A 17,087-nucleotide genomic window follows, 5' to 3' on the forward strand; every position below is an offset into this window, starting at 1 on the left:
GAAGTTTAATGAGAAACCACAGGACACAAATGGATAAAGACTGAGAGTCAGTGTTCAATGTTCAGAAATGTATCATCTATTTTTCTGGTGTTCTCTGGAGGGAAGTGTTGTGTTCATCTCTTTGTGTTTCTTCATCTGTTTGCTCTCATTGTTTTGAACTCTGCTCTGTGTTGATCAGATCCGGCCCAAACTCCAAAATCATTGTCAAACTCCAAAATGAGTTTACGTTGTTTCGTGTCCCTCAGATGTTACAGTGTGTCACACCTATGGGGCATGTTGTCACATTTCACTTCCATTATTTAGAGTAAATAAAGAAAAGAGTATACACTGTAATTCTGGATCATAAACATGTGTTTGTACTAGATGTGTGACAGTTATGTAAATAAATAAATAAAACGACACACAGAGGAAGTCCAAAAGTGTTAGTTTGGTGTTGTGTTAATGTTATTATTAATGTTATAATACCAAAGACCATATACAAGGAATGAAAACATAGAGATCCACCTTGGAAAAAAACTAAAGCAAAGTGTCCATTAAAATGCAATAGTGGCAGAAGAGAGATGATGAGATACAGACAAACAGGGAAGATATATATTTTCTAGACTGGGGTTAGGACATATGTATACACAATTAATTACAACGATTGTTATGAATAAAATAAGCACAGATACATTTAAGATATGTAGTTGAAATGTATATTAAATGTATATTATTTACAAAAAGCTTTAATTTAAAAAGAATTGAATTGAAAGAAATCATAACTACCATTTGAAGGTGTGTATGAAACAGTATTTCTTCATGAGACTCGATCAAGTAGAATGTAATTGAGGACGCGTTGTCACACACTCCAGTGCAGCAGGTGGCGCTAAACACATTTAACGATAGACTGACAGCAGACAGATGAAAGCAGACAAATGGGCGGGGTTTGTATGTTGTTGACACCTGAGTCTCTTGCGCATGCGCAGTCTGCATCACGAGGACACACCTTTGTGTTGAAATCGAAAGTAAACTCTCGATACTTACCGAATGTAACTTCACATTTCGAAGACTTAAAAACTGGCATAAAAATCTCATTACGGTAAGTTCAGTTATAAGCTTTTGATTTCATGTCATATAATTGTACAATGTTTTCGTGTTCACGTTGTTTTCATACTAAACTCGATCTTTAAACCGTTGTAGTGAGTTGTGACGCCTGTAAAATTACATGACCGGAAGTTCATCTTCGGGATTATAATAATATCAAACTCTGGGGATTCTTTTAGTTGAGATTAATTTACGGATTCTTTACAAATTAATATGCGAAGGTGGGCGTTCAAGTTGAAAGATAAGCAGGATTAAATTTTTGGCAGGTGTTACAGTTTAACTGGTGTCCGTGTTAAGTTGTGACTTCTTCGTTGTATGTAAACATATCGTTAATTAATCTTTCACACGATATGCTGCTATTATTTTAAAGAGCATCACTTATGGACTGAGTTGAATTCATCTAGAAAACAGCTCTGGTTTCAGCAGATCTCGTCCAATATCGTCAAACCACATACAGGTGTGTCACACACGTGATCTCGGGAGCGCGCTCTGCAGGTCGCAAAGTCATCAGTTCCGCGTTATTTGTCTTATTTCCCCCAAAAACAACAGCCCAGTGAGGAAAATAAGCAGAAATGAACCTGACATCAGAGTATAGAACAAACGAGTTTTAAAAGGAAAGAAAAGCTCAAATATGAGGCCTGTTTGAGCGACAGATGGAATATATTTGATATTTCTGATCTCTACAGATTATTGTTTTTGATTATTTTAACCAAACTATGTTACAGAATTTTCACTAAGAGCCTAAAGAATAATATAAACTTGTGTGAAATGGGCATCTGATGACCTCTTTAATCTTTCTCCTTTCTCTGGAAGGAACAGACGCATGTTTGCTGACACATGATCACACACTGATCTCCTGAAATATTCAGACTGTGACTGAAGTGTGGAGCTGATGATTTTATCATCTTCCTCATCACAATTCTCTGAATTATTGAAAGTGTAATGGATATTCTGTTATATAATAATAATAATTGAAGAATGAATGGATATATAGTCATGTATGATTAGTTAAGTGTTTGTTATACAGGCCTCGTGTCAGTCTGTCATTATGGAGATCAGAGAGAGATCTTCATCTCCAGATCACACCAGAGAGTCTCTGAAGAGCCACAGATCCATGAATCCTCCTGAATCCAGTGATGATCCAGTGACCTCTGACCCCAGGTGAGATATGATCCAGTGACCTCTGACCCCAGGTGAGATATGATCCAGTGACCTCTGACCTCAGGTGAGATATGATCCAGTATTAGAGTCGACAGACTGAACAAGAGACGTTACGATATGAAGCTCATAGAGGAAATTGTGTATTAGTCCTACAGTTATTGCATACAGTGATATTTAAACCTGAAACATGTACATAGACTAGACAGTAGTAGCAGTAGTTCTAGTGTTTTATCATGAAGAACAGTTAATAACACACTTACACAGAAGTGCAGCTCAGAATCAGTTTATAGTTGTTTGGCTGCTTTATAATAGTCTTGTAGAGCTGCGGTTAGTGTTCTTGTTACTAGACAGTACTTCAGTTTGTAATAAACAAATATCATTGGACAAATATCAGTTTTTAGTGTGCTGGAAGTGACTGTAAAATATTATGTTATATGCCTATGTAGCGATCTGAGAGCCTTGAGCTTTTCTTTCGTATAGACACTGGGTTTTTCCTCAAGATAAATGTAGTTTGAACTATTTGTTTGGATGCTTGACCCCTGTATGACTGAGAGTGCAGTCAGAAAACCTCACAGCATTGCTAAGAGTTTGTTTATTAGTGGAAGACAAACTGTCTTCTGCTGGCAAACCATTCACACATGTGGAGAAGGCGTCCGGATCAGATGATCATGATGTAAATGTGTTTTGGCGTCACATCTGACTGATGCTGCAGATTCTCACTTTCTGTCATCATCACTGTTTACAGCAAAAGAGTGTGACATTTCTGTGTGTTTTCTCAGGATCTGCAGTCAGAGATCTTCATCTCCTGATCACAGCTATGTGTCTATGAAGAGTGACGAATCCATGGGTCATCCTCCTAACCTCAGTGATGAAGCAGTGACCTCTGACCCCAGGTGAGGATAATCGTGTGGTGAGGATTGAACTGCTTTATGGCAGTCATACATATTAAGTGTTCCCCTAAGTTTACAGCTTTTTTTTGGGGGGGGGGGGGGGGGTTGGTTGAGGAAAATTGACACAGACCCAAACACTTAAAGGAGTCATGGTGTTCATTTGTTTCTTTTAATGGCAGCTGTGAATATATTAACTGAACAATTATTTGAACTGTACATTAAACTAAACGTGTAATTTATCCCCAAAGTGTGCAGCTTTTGTCACTGCACTGTATCTTTCTGGGCTTCTGGAAGAACATTGCCAGAGCCTCTTGATATGGAAAGTCAGAAACGTCTGGTCCATTTATTGAGATCCTCATGCGTGCTGCAAGATTGTCTCCTTGCAGCCTTTTGCAGATGTTTGTCTTGACCTGCAAATGCATTAACTGTTAAATGTGATAGCTTAACATATCGCTAAAAGCAACAAATCCTATTGTGAAAAGTTTGTATTACACTGTTCATAGTTGAGAAGTCCCTTTCACAGTTTAGCTGGGTCAAAACCTGTCATCCGCTGATGACTGGACTTTTGATGCTTGTCAGGGCCAGGATGTGCAGCACTTAACACTGTTTGACCCCTGATTTCCACTGCACACGTCTGTGGTGTGTTACAGCTACCGGAGCTGTTCGTGGTCACTCTGGTCAATGCTTGTGTTTACACCAGACGCGCCGCGGCACTTTTTAAAAGAGTCCCAGAAGAGGCTCTCCACGGCACTTCGCTAAAGATGGGCGCATAGTCTATTTTTGATGCACGCCATGTCCAAACCGCACAGCAAATACAAAATAAAAGGAAAAAAATCATGTACATTTCAAAATAAACACCTTGTGCAGACTCTCAATCGTATTTCACATTAATATTTATTCATGCTAGGAGGCCAGAAATAGATGACAAGATGTTCATCCTCAAAGTTAAGAAAACCTCACATTATTATATGACAACACCTTTTTTACAAGGACAAATATAAAAAAAGGTTGTTGTGGAGTTTAATTGAAGGAGTTTTAGGAGTGGAATAAACAGGTGAGAGATGATCCAGTATTAGAGTCGACAGACTGAACAAGAGGCGTTACGTTTACAGCACTGCAGCAAATTGTTGAGGCAGAAAAACTGAAACAAGTGGAAGAAAAAAAACATAAAATAATGAACAGATGTTTTGTGCCTTTGTATATCAGAAAATGCAACAAAACATGATTTTCATTTTTCCCGAATACCGTCATCAAAGACACACTTTGAATCGAAACAGTGGTTTATGATTTCTAGCATTAAAGAGACAGACTGCACTGATGAATAAAACATGAATTTGATGTAACCAATAGATCTACATAATATTCACATATGAAGCTCATAGAGGAAATAGTGTATTAGCCCTACAGTTATTGCATACAGTGATATTTAAACCTGAAACATGTACATAGACTAGACAGTAGTAGCAGTAGTTCTAGTGTTTTATCATGAAGAACAGTTAAAGTGTAACTAAACCCCTGGTCAGAGCCTGACTCCACCCACAGACAATATTTGAAAAATGCTGAAAAGTGGGCAGATCACAGCTGAGATAGAGGGGAAGAACCGAGGGCGGGGCTGAGAGAGTGCGACGTGAACCTGAGACCCGCAGTGACGGATTGATTGACAGCTGCTGTCAGAGACGCTAAAATGGAGAGTGACTGTAATGACACAAGTAGCTTTTCAACAGAGCGATCATTTGAAGTAGAGGACTTTTCTCACCTACTTTCACCTGAAGTGGAGGATGTCGAGGTGTCTGTTCATATCAATTCGAGCCACTGGCTCAAACTGCGGTCTTAACTCCTGCACCACGTCGCTTTTCAGTGCGAACTGTGTGGAGAAGACCATCTCCACCTCCATTGCGTTGGAGAAGCAATCCCGTTTAAAATGCAGTTTGCACACTCCAGCTCTAGGCAGGAACTCACGGTCTTCCAGGCCAAGTGCATGCAACCACAGGTGCCTAATTTTAAAGTCTGCTGGAAAACTATGCAGTCCAGCAGTGCTGTCACAACCAGCAACACTACACCTACGTACCATCCTGACCACTGTACTAAATACAGATAAATCTACGCTAACTTGTAGATCTAAATAACTCTATAATTGATATGCTAAATGGATGCTATAATAGGCTATCCTGATTGTTTTCAATACTTGCAATTCCAACTCCTGACAAACTACAGTGATTTTGACTGAACAAGATGGTTTGATACTGCCAGGGGCGTGGTAGCTCGTAGCAAGGGGCGTGGTGAGCTGGAAACTGCTTACGTCACTTGCCACCGCAACATCTTATAGGAAAAATCAACTGCAGTAGCCACCGTTCAACCTGAAGAGGGCAGCACTCAGACGTTTTTACACCATATATTTGTAGAATTAAAACACTTTATACTCAAATGTCAAAAAAGTTACTCGAATCAATGAACAGCACTAATAAAGCCCCATTCTTACAGATCATTAACAAAAAAAAGTTGGTTTAGGGTTTAGTTACTCTTTAATAACACACTTACCCAGAAGTGCAGCTCAGAATCAGTTTATAGTTGTTTGGCTGCTTTATAATAGTCTTGTAGAGCTTTTCTTTCGTATAGACACTGGGTTTTTCCTCAAGATAAATGTAGTTTGAACTATTTGTTTGGATGCTTGACCCCTGTATGACTGAGAGTGTGGGTCAGAAAACCTCACAGCATTGCTAAGAGTTTGTTTATTAGTGGAAGACAAACTGTCTTCTGCTGGCAAACCATTCACACATGTGGAGAAGGCGTCCGGATCAGATGATCATGATGTAAATGTGTTTTGGCGTCACATCTGACTGATCCTGCGGATTCTCACTTTCTGTCATCATCACTGTTTACAGCAAAAGAGTGTGACATTTCTGTGTGTTTTCTCAGGATCTGCAGTCAGAGATCTTCATCTCCTGATCACAGCTATGTGTCTATGAAGAGTGACGAATCCATGGGTCATCCTCCTAACCTCAGTGATGAAGCAGTGACCTCTGACCCCAGGTGAGGATAATCGTGTGGTGATGATTGAACTGCTTTATGGGAGTCAGAAACACTCAATACACACGGGGGGGGTTTGGTTGGGGAAAATTGGCACAGACTCAAACACTTAAAGGAGTCATGAGCCGCATTTCCACTGTGGGGTCAGTGCGAGCCAGGGCTTAAAGCGGGCCAGGCGGGGGTCATAGTCTCGGGCCAGTACCACCGAGGCCAGAATAGTGCAGGGTTTCCACAGTCAGGGCCTGAAGTACGCTTCGCGTCACTAAAACACACCCTTTACACGCCTCTCAGGAACAATGTAACAAAACCCCATCATTTCACCAACAAAGAGAAGTTATCAGAAAACTAAGAAAGAAATTACTGGAACATGTGCGATCACACAGGAACATGATAAAAGCTGCCGTTTGTTTGCATGCTTTGTTATATATTCAAAAACAAAAGCATCAATGTTTTAACTATAGAATAAGTTATACATTGATCATAATGAATTAATTTATCAGGACTCAAAATTAATCGGACATAAATACTTATTTCTATTTTATTTATATTTAAAGCTTGTGAAAGTAGCCTGCTTATTCAGTCGAGTCGTTTTTTTTTTTTTTACAGCAAAAGAGTGTGATATTTCTGTGTGTTTTCTCAGGATCTGCAGTCAGAGATCTTCATCTCCTGATGACAGCTGTGTGTCTCTGAAGAGTGACGCATCCATGGGTCCTCCTCCTAAACTCAGTGATGAAGCAGTGACCTCTGACCCCAGGTAAGCCTTTGCTGCAGATGAGAGTAAAATGCTTGCACTGACAGAGAGACAGAGAGATGAGTTATGATTTTTTACACAAAAAGTTAAACAGATCAATAAACTGAAATTATACTGAAAATACAAGACTGATATCTCTATCATCTATCATTTTAAAACCTAGTTGAAAACTCTTCTTTTTAAAGAGGCTTTTAACTAGACTGTAGGGTGGCCTTATGTGTACTAGGGCTGAACGATATGGACAAAATTTCATATCTCGATTTTCATGCCAGATATCTCGATATCGATACGATATGACTACGTGTTCTTTTGCTTAAGACATAAGTGTTCATTGAATCGATTGTAAAATCGTTTTTCCATGTCAAAAAAAAAAAAAAAAAAGGTTTCCTTTTTCAGCGTCAAATAACGGACGAACGTAAAGAGAGCGCTGGAAACGCACAAGTCAGCAATATTTCTTATTTATTGGCATGAACTTTCGTGAAGAATAACAAACAGCAACAGGAGTGCAACATTCTCCAAAAAATATATATGCAGAGGGGACGGCTGCCATAACACAAGAACAACATCACTGCAGGCTGCATTTATGATTTAGGCAATTCAAAAATCTCCAAGATTATTTTTAATAATGATTCAATCCATTTAAAAAAACTGTTCAAAAAATGAAACTTTAAATGGACTTGAGAACAGGCCATGTGTGTTTTTTTTATTGAACGTAACCGACACTAGGTAGACATATTGTAATGCGCAAAAAGGCGCAAAATAAGGCCATTACAAATTCATTGGACAGGAACACAAGTCGATCAACATTTTCGGGGTCCAGAGCAGAGCGTTTTGTATTAACTATATGTCCAGCTGTTGAGAAGACACGCTCGGACCGCACTGATGTCCCAGAGACACTCGGGTACAGCTGCACAAGGTGGGGGTATTACTGACAATTTCCCACCACAAAAGCCGGTCGCTGTCAGCTTGCAATGGTCCTTTCATAACTCATAACTCGTCTACTGCGCTGCTAGACCTCCGGACACGCGTAAACACGTCTTTACATTGAAATCATTCGCGCCAGACGAACTTTTCAGTGTTTTCAACCACATACTGTTTATTTTAGATTTCAAACAAATAAATTCACATAAGGACTAAAAAACAATACATTTAGAGTTTATAAAATACACACTGATGTCTATTGAAGAGGTAATAATAATCCTTTCCATTATAATTCGACACGTTTTATTCATATCAGATATACATTGTGTAAGTAACTTCAGTGTTTACATATTCTATTCTCAGTTCACCAGCCACTTACTTTTTAGTATTTTGGGAGAAGTGGATGAATTCACGTGTTGTAAACATAGAGGTAGTAAATCCAACAGATCCGATTCTCTGAACTGCGTCTGCGGCACAAACTAACACGGTGGCACCCATCGCGCATACAGCTCAACTAACGCGATCGTTATAAAGGTGTTTAAACAACAATATACTTCCACTTGCATGTATTTGACAATCGGAATATCAGATATTTCATGCCATAACTAACACATTTGTGAATATTCTGAATAAAAAAGGAAAAATTATATAAAAGCAGATCATCATTCATTCAGCGCTGTTGTTGCTGCAGTGTGTCACGTGACGAGCAATGACGCGTCACCATGGAAACGCCACCCCCCTCTAGTGCGCGCGCGCTAGCGTTAGCGGTGCAGTCAAGGGCACTCGTAAAACTGATGTTTGTTGTGACTGCCAGAGTTGTATGCAGGGCGAGCGAGGAGGGGAAATCTATATCGTCTATATCGTTGCTTTTTTCAATATTAATATCTTGAAAGTTCATATCTAGATATAGATACGATAACGATATATCGTTCAGCTCTAATGTGTACTTCTGTTTATTTTGATTATGTGCTGTAATGTTTTTTATAAGTGTTGTGTATTCTAACTATTGTTGTGAAGCACTTTGTGATTTTTATCTGTGAAATGTGCTATACAAATAAATTTTACTTACTATCAGTTCAGATGTTAATATACACATCCTTTATTTTGAGACATGTTTAATCAGTTGTTCTTGTGATATTTCAGCAGAGCAGATGGAGAGCGAAGCATCTCTGGAGGAGTCTCCTCTGTCTTCTGTCTGAACAACACGAGCGTTACAGCGTCTCTGAATAAACATGATCAAGCAGTGAATGATGAACTACAGAGAGTCAAAGAGCAGCACAAAACCAGCATGAAGAACAAGTGTGAGAGATTATGTGAGGGACTGAAACTCCAGGAGAATGAAAGCCTCCTGAACAGCATCTACACACAGCTCTACATCATAGAGGGAGAGAGAGAAGGAGTGAATGAAGAACATGAGGTTTTACAGATGGAGAAAACAGCCAGAACACAACACTCACAAGACACTCCAATCTACTGCAATGACATCTTTAAAGCCTCCGCTGAAGCAGGATCTGAGGAGAAAGAGCAGATCAAGACTGTTCTTACTAAAGGCATCGCTGGAATCGGAAAAACCGTCTCTGTGCAGAAGTTCATTCTGGACTGGGCCGAGGGAAAAGCCAATCAGGATGTAGATTTCATGTTTGTGCTTCCATTTCGAGAGCTGAACTTGATCCGTGATCATCAGTACAGTCTTCACAGACTTCTGCTGGACTTTCATCCTGAACTTCAAGATCTGGACTCACAGATTTATGAGGAGTGTAAAGTTGTGTTCATCTTTGATGGTCTGGATGAAAGCAGAATCACACTGATGTTTTCAGACGCTCAGAAAGTTTGTGATGTGACTGAGACTTCATCAGTGGCTGTGTTGATGTCAAAGCTGATGAAAGGAGAGCTGCTTCCCTCTGCTCTCATCTGGATCACCTCCAGACCAGCAGCAGCCAATCAGATCCCCTCCGAATACATCCACCGTCTGACAGAGATTCAGGGATTCACTGAGCCTCAGAAGGAGGAATATTTCAGGAAGAGAATCAGTGATGAGCATCAAGCCAGCAGAATCATCTCACACATCAGAAGAGCAAGAAGCCTCCACATCATGTGCCACATCCCCGTCTTCTGCTGGATCTCATCCACTGTGCTTCAGAAGCTCCTGGAAGAAGATCTGAGAGCAGAAATCCCTCAAACTCTGACTGAGATGTACATCCACTTCCTGCTGATTCAGATCAACATGAGGAAGCAGAAGTATGAAGAGAGAGATCCAGAGAAACTCCTGCCGTCCAACAGAGAAGTGATTGTGAAACTTGCTGAAGTGGCTTTCAAACAGCTGATGAAGGGCAATGTGATGTTCTATGAGGAGGACCTGATTGAGAGCGGCATAGACGTCACTGACGCCTCAGTGTATTCTGGGATTTGCACTGAGATCTTTAAGCAGGAATCTGTGATTCATCAGAGGAAAGTCTACAGCTTCATTCATCTGAGCGTTCAAGAGTTTCTCGCTGCTTTCTATCTGTTTTACTGCAATTTAACAAAGAACATGGAGCCACTGCATGAATTCAGTTTATACAGATCTGATAATGTCTCTCTGTATGATCTACTAACATCAGCAGTAGATAAAGCTCTCAAGAGTAAGAATGGACGTCTGGATCTGTTCCTGCGGTTCCTGCTGGGCGTCTCACTGGAGTCCAATCAGAGACTCTTACAGGATCTACTGACACACACAGAGAACAGCTCAGAGACCATCAGCAGAACCACAGAGGACATTAAACACAAGATCAAGAGTAGTCATTATCTCTCAGCTGATCAGTCGATCAATCTGTTCCTCTGTCTGCTGGAAGTGAAAGATCAGACTCTGTTCAGAGAGATTCAGGAGTTTGTGAAATCAAACAAACACTCAGAGGAGAAACTCTCTCCTGCTCAGTGCTCAACAATCTCCTACATGATTCAGATGTCAGAGGAGCCACTGGATGAACTGGACCTAGAGAAATACAAGACATCAGCTGAGGGGAGAAGCAGACTGATACCAGCTGTGATCAACTGCAGAAAAGCTCTGTGAGTGTTTCATCATCAACTAAACTATCATATTTAATAATGAATCTGACTCCTTTACAATAAATGTTCCTGAATGAGAGATTTTCTCCTGAATAACAGAATCTTAAAGGAGTCAGGACAGGTGTTTTTAATCCAGTAGATATTAGAGTAAAGCGTGTGTTAGCGGCGCGGGTAAAAACAACCCCGTCACATGAGAAACTGGTTCATTAAATTTACATGTCAGCCTTTAGTGAAAATGACTTTTCCAAACTCAGATGTGACTCATTTCTGTGAAGGACAACAGAACAAGCTCTGATTCACAACATTAGTGTCCAAACACAGAAATAAAAGAGGGTCTATATATCAGATCAGGATCTGAAGACTATAATAAACACAAATCCAGCTCTAGAGCATCAGATCTCACAGTCAGCTCAAAACAATGATGTGCAGGACACCACTGATGATCTTTATGATTGTGAAGGAGAGGAATGAAGAGCTTCTCTCTCGTGAACACGCTGCTGGAGAAGATTCTTCTGTGTGTTTCAGGAAAAGTTCATCAGTAGTTTAGTGCTCGAGCGCTGCTCAACAATGTCAGAGACACGGCTTCAGATCCACAACAAACCTGCTCCTTCTTCTCATTTACTCATTTATCTGTTGATTTCTTGAATTAATGCAGAGATTTGTGTGAATTCTGCAGTTCTGAAACACCTTGATTGATGATTCACCTTGATTCATTCAGAATATAAATCCATGCACTGAACAGGTGACACTTTTAATGCTCCGATGTGAAGTAAACCAGCTTTTCTTGATTTTATGTCAAGAATACAGTGAAATACGGTCTAAATATGATGCAGTGCTGTGTAGCGTACAGTAAAACATAAGCACACGCACACAGTCTTGAGATTTACTGCTGCTTGAATTTGTTCTGGATAACAAACACAGAACTTCAGAAGTGCTCAGTTTACTTCACTGAAAAAAATGATTTTCTTAGGATTTTTGTCTTGTTTTCTAGAAAGAATATCTAAACATTCTTGAATCAAGATCAATTTACTTGAGCAAAATTATTTTTCGGAAAAATGTAAAGAGTTTGTGCATATTTTGCTCAAAGTATGAAAAATAAAAAGCTGCCAATGAGGTAAGAAAAATAATATTAATAATTCAAAGGGAAAACGATTATTTTTCTTGCCATTAGCAGAATGTTTACTTCTTTCTTCAGAAAACAGGTCTTTCTATCTGAAGTAATTATTCTTCTGCAGTAAATGTATCTTGATTTCAGAATGTCGAGGTGTTTTTGCTCAAACAGTGACTGATGTTGAAAAGATGAATATTTGTCTCAGAAACGCTGGGTTTCTGATAAATGCGCTCTGTTTTGATTGGCTGATGTCATGTGATCCCTCTCCTCGTCTCCTCATTGCTCTCCGCTGCTGTTCTGCTTCAGAAGTGATCAGGAGGAAGCAGAAAACACTCCTTTAGCAGCTTGATTCATCAAATACTCTTCTGCAGTGACAAGCAGCTTCTGAGAGATGAAACTGTGTTTATAGTACAGTGATATTATATATATATAAATATTAGTGATGGGGGAATATTGATTATTTTAATAACTGATATTAGGGCTAGGTGCATGGAGATATAATTGTTGCATAATTACAAATTAAAAGATTATGATCCACAAATGAATGTTGAGAATAACAAAAAATACATTAAAAATGATATAAAAAATATTGGCAAATAAATATAATGATATTTGAAAATAAAAACATTTTCACAAATATCTTTTTATTCTACAAACAACTTTTTCTGTCATTCATTAGTGAAAGTCTTTCTGTATATTTGTGACTCCACCCACCGTCTGCTCAAGCCAATCAGATAACAGCCACACTTCACTGACCAATCGTAGCACGTTCTCGCTGTAGCCAATCACGTTCTTCTTTACAATCAGCGCAGGAGCAGATTCATTTATTCAGTCTCCTGTAAGAACTGCATTCTATGAACACTTTGTTCAGTCAAGCTGAAGTGCTGTTTGTGTGATTAAAAACCCTGTTTCCAAAAGACTGTTGAGCCCCTTTCACACTGCACGTCGGACCCGCAATATTCCCGTAACATTGCCTGGTCGCCTTCTGTGTGAAAGCAACCACGTCCCGGAATTGATTACCGAATCGAACCCGGGTCGGGGACATAGTAACATTGCGGTAATCGATCCGGAACGAGCGCTGTGTGAACAAAAGCCAGATCTAATTCGGTATCGAAGTGATGACGCGCGTTATCGCGCGACTTTTTTACCGGCTGTTTTGAAGGAAGATCAGCATTCGCGACAAAAACATATGTGCAAACTGTAATGAAGCAGAGATCAGTTAGTTCCTCACTTTCCGCGCTGACGCTGAGATCGTTTGCTTGCTTCAGTTAAAGTATAACGTGCCAAGCTTTGTCGACTCGTACATTACACGTCACGCGCTGATGTCACGTGTCGTTACGGGATCTTCAAGGGTTGTGTGTGAAAGCACGCACATATACCGGGTCATCACTGGCAGTGTGAAAGTGCAGAATCTAGCGACCAGGGAACAACTGCTGGAACACTTTACCCCTGTATTTGCTGTAATGGCAGTGTGAAAGGGGCTTTGGAGTGTAAAGACTGTGTTATACTTTCTGTGTGAGCAATCCAGACACGTACACCGACAGCACAGACACAAACTACTTGTATTTATAATAATGAATGTGAATGTGAAGAATATGTTATTACCTGCTGTTTAGTAAAGCACTGCAGTACATTGAGGTGTGAGTACTATCTGACACAATTTACACTAAATATGAATCATATCTCACAGTGTAGGAGATTTAAGGATTTTATATCTTGAGTGATGGAGAAACACACACACACACACACACACACACAAACACACTCTCTCACACACACACACACAACTCATACACGCACACACACACAAACACACTCTCTCACACACACACACACACACAACTCATACACGCACACACACACAAACACACATACACACACACAAACAAACACACACTCTCTCACTCACACACAAACACACACACACACAGTCTCTCTCTCTCTCTCTCACACACACACACACACACACTCACTCTTACTGCAGACACACAAACACACACACACACACACACAGTCTCTCTCTCTCTCACACACACACACACACACACTCTCATTCACACACACACACACACACACTCTTACTGCAGACACACACACACTCCACTACTCCATACATATTAATACAGATTGAAAAATAACACTGAAGCTCAGCTGTGTAATGAATAGTGTGATTAAATAGATTTGCATGAACTTCTACATACGACATTAAAAATCCTGAGAGTGTAAAGGAGTTTTTTTTTCTTTTTGAATGAGGCTTTAAATTATTTATGATATTTTGATTTCTTTTTTGACATTTTAAATCTCAGTCCAGTGATGCATCACACATTGATTTGTACTTTCTCTTTACTAATGGATTCACAGCTAAACTGATCTGATCTGAGAGAGTGAAGAGTGTGTCATTGTTCTCTACAGGTTGATTGATTGTGACGTCACAGATGAAGGTTGTTCTGCTCTGGCTTCAGCTCTGAGATCAAACCCCTCACACCTGAGAGAACTGGATCTGTCTCAGAATAAAATAAGAGATTCGGGAGTGAAGTGTCTCTGTGCTGTACTGGAGGATCCTCACTGTAAACTGGAGATACTGTGGTAAGATTATATATGACACACTGTAAAATATTTGTGAAGTGAAAAACAAATCACCCAGAAAGCCAGAAAGTCAGACAAAATTAAACAAAATGAGGTATTGTTTGTGAATGTAATACTTCCTACTGATTGGATGAGACTAGGGATGTCGTGATATACCGGTATTGATGATAACTGTGATATTCAAAGCAACAATTATCGATATCGTGTTAATGTAGTGTGTGATGATATATCGTAATATTTAAAATGAACAGTTCTCTTATGATAACAGCACATGTAAATACATTAAACATTTCTTCATTCAACTCTATAAAATGTTAAGTTGGTCTCAGTGCCATGCACTTTATGCCTCATCTACATTCATTCTTCAATAAGGTTCATTAGTTAACGTTAGTTAATTACATTAGTTAACATATATAAATAACATAAAGAATGTTAATGTAAACAATATTTCCACATTTAGACGCATTTATTCATCTTAGTTCATGTTAATTTCAGCATTTACTTATGCATTATTAAAATCACAAGTTGTGTTTGTAAACATTAATGCACTGTGAACTAACATGAACAATGAATAACTGTTTTTATTAACATTAACAAAGATTAATAAAGTGTGTAATAAATGTATTGTTCATTGTTCATTCATGTTTGTTAAAGCTTAATGTTAACAAATGACATTTTATTGTAAAGTGTTACCATTAAAGGTCCCATGACATGGATTATTTCCTTTTCTTTAAATGCTTTTTAATGTTTCCTTAGGTGTACTTATATTGTTAGTATGATTTTTACATTAAAAATTTAGAAATAAAAATCATTCATCAAATACTCTGCTGCATGTTATTCACGCTTGCATCAGCTGACAGTCAGCTGTTCCTGACGTGTTCCAATCCAGTCTCGACGCCTATCACCTGCGGTCTATTTAAATTCCCATTATTCAGTGTCTCTCCATCGCATCGCTGCTTGCAATTAACTCCCTCCTCCAACCCCAACTACACCAACTGAACCTGTAATCTGATCTAACTTGTTCTTTCTTTACAGTGTCTTCATTGGAAGCAGTCTCTATGACCTTTTGTTTACAACTCATGTAATTGAGAATTGTAATTATATTTGCTTATAATGGTTCTGTTCTGTACCCCAGGGGGGTTTGTCTTGCTTCTCTCCCCACTCTGTCTAAGCATGGCTGCATGGACAGAACATAACCATACTGCCAACACTAACTGGATGCAATTATAATTGTCATTAAATATACATGAGGGAAGTGGTCCTGATTGAACTGCATTCTATGAACACTTTGTTCAGTCGAGCTGAAGTGCTGTTTGTGTGGTTAAAAACCCTGTTTCCAAAAGACTGTTGGAGTGTAAAGACTGTGTTATACTTTCTGTGTGAGCAATCCAGACACGTACACGGACAACACAGACACAAACTACTTGTATTTATAATACTGAATGTGAATGTGAAGAATATGTTATTACCTACTGTTTTGTAAAGCACTGCAATACATTGAGGTGTAAGTACTATCTGACACAATTTACACTAAATATGAATCATATCTCACAGTGTAGGAGATTTAAGGATTCTATATCTTGAGTGATGGAGAAACACACACACACACACACACACACACACTCAAACACACACAAACACACTCTTACTGCAGACACACACACACACACACACACACACACACACTCTCCACTACTCCATACATATTAATACAGATTGAAAAATAACACTGAAGCTCAGCTGTGTAATGAATAGTGTCATTAAATAGATTTGCATGAACTTCTACATACGACATTAAAAATCCTGAGAGTGTAAAGGAGTTTTTTTTTTCTTTTTGAATGAGGCTTTAAATTATTTATGATATTTTGATTTCTTTTTTGACATTTTAAATCTCAGTCCAATGATTCATCACACATTGATTTGTTCTTTCTCTTTACTAATGGATTCACAGCTAAACTGATCTGATCTGAGAGAGTGAAGAGTGTGTCATTGTTCTCTACAGGTTGATTGATTGTGACGTCACAGATGAAGGTTGTTCTGCTCTGACTTCAGCTCTGAGATCAAACCCCTCACACCTGAGAGAACTGGATCTGTCTCAGAATAAAATAAGAGATTCGGGAGTGAAGTGTCTCTGTGCTGGACTGGAGGATCCTCGCTGTAAACTGGAGAAACTGTGGTAAGATTATATATGACACACTGTAAAATATTTGTGAAGTGAAAAACAAATCACCCAGAAAGCCAGAAAGTCAGACAAAATAAACAAAATGAGGTATTGTTTGTGAATGTAATACTTCCTACTGATTGGTTGAGACTAGGGGTGTCATGATATACCGGTATTGATGATAACTGTGATATTCAAAGCAACAATTATCGATATCGTGTTAATGTAGTGTGTGATGATATATCGTAATATTTAAAATGAACAGTTCTCTTATGATAACAGCACATGTAAATACATTAAACATTTCTTCATTAAACTCTATAAAATGATAAGTTGGTCTCAGTGCTGTGT

General features: G+C 39.0%; 2 protein-coding genes across 7 annotated transcripts in view; one reads left to right on the forward strand and one right to left on the reverse strand.

Moving 5' to 3' along the window:
• Nucleotides 1-17,087, reverse strand: part of LOC113109177 (NACHT, LRR and PYD domains-containing protein 3-like) — a 1,077,877-nt gene that overhangs the window by 473,001 nt on the left and 587,789 nt on the right. The window lies entirely within an intron of this gene.
• On the forward strand, nt 975-10,882 carry LOC113109187 (protein NLRC3-like). Its single transcript, XM_026272837.1, has 6 exons — nt 975-1,078; nt 2,111-2,244; nt 3,024-3,137; nt 6,051-6,164; nt 6,802-6,915; nt 8,977-10,882. Exons 2-6 carry the CDS (start codon nt 2,132-2,134, stop codon nt 10,880-10,882), a joined length of 2,361 nt encoding a protein of 786 aa, XP_026128622.1. The 5' UTR covers nt 975-1,078; nt 2,111-2,131.

This window comes from Carassius auratus, chromosome 9 (assembly GCF_003368295.1).
Source record: "Carassius auratus strain Wakin chromosome 9, ASM336829v1, whole genome shotgun sequence".
Classification (NCBI taxonomy): domain Eukaryota; kingdom Metazoa; phylum Chordata; class Actinopteri; order Cypriniformes; family Cyprinidae; genus Carassius; species Carassius auratus.

Bases quoted from the DNA above. Each gene is read 5' to 3' on its own strand.
- LOC113109187 (XM_026272837.1), top strand. From the start codon at position 2,132: ATGGAGATCAGAGAGAGATCTTCATCTCCAGATCACACCAGAGAGTCT. The intron at 2,245-3,023 runs GTGAGATATGAT...GTGTTTTCTCAG, and splicing joins CCAGTGACCTCTGACCCCAG to GATCTGCAGTCAGAGATCTT. The intron at 3,138-6,050 runs GTGAGGATAATC...GTGTTTTCTCAG, and splicing joins GCAGTGACCTCTGACCCCAG to GATCTGCAGTCAGAGATCTT.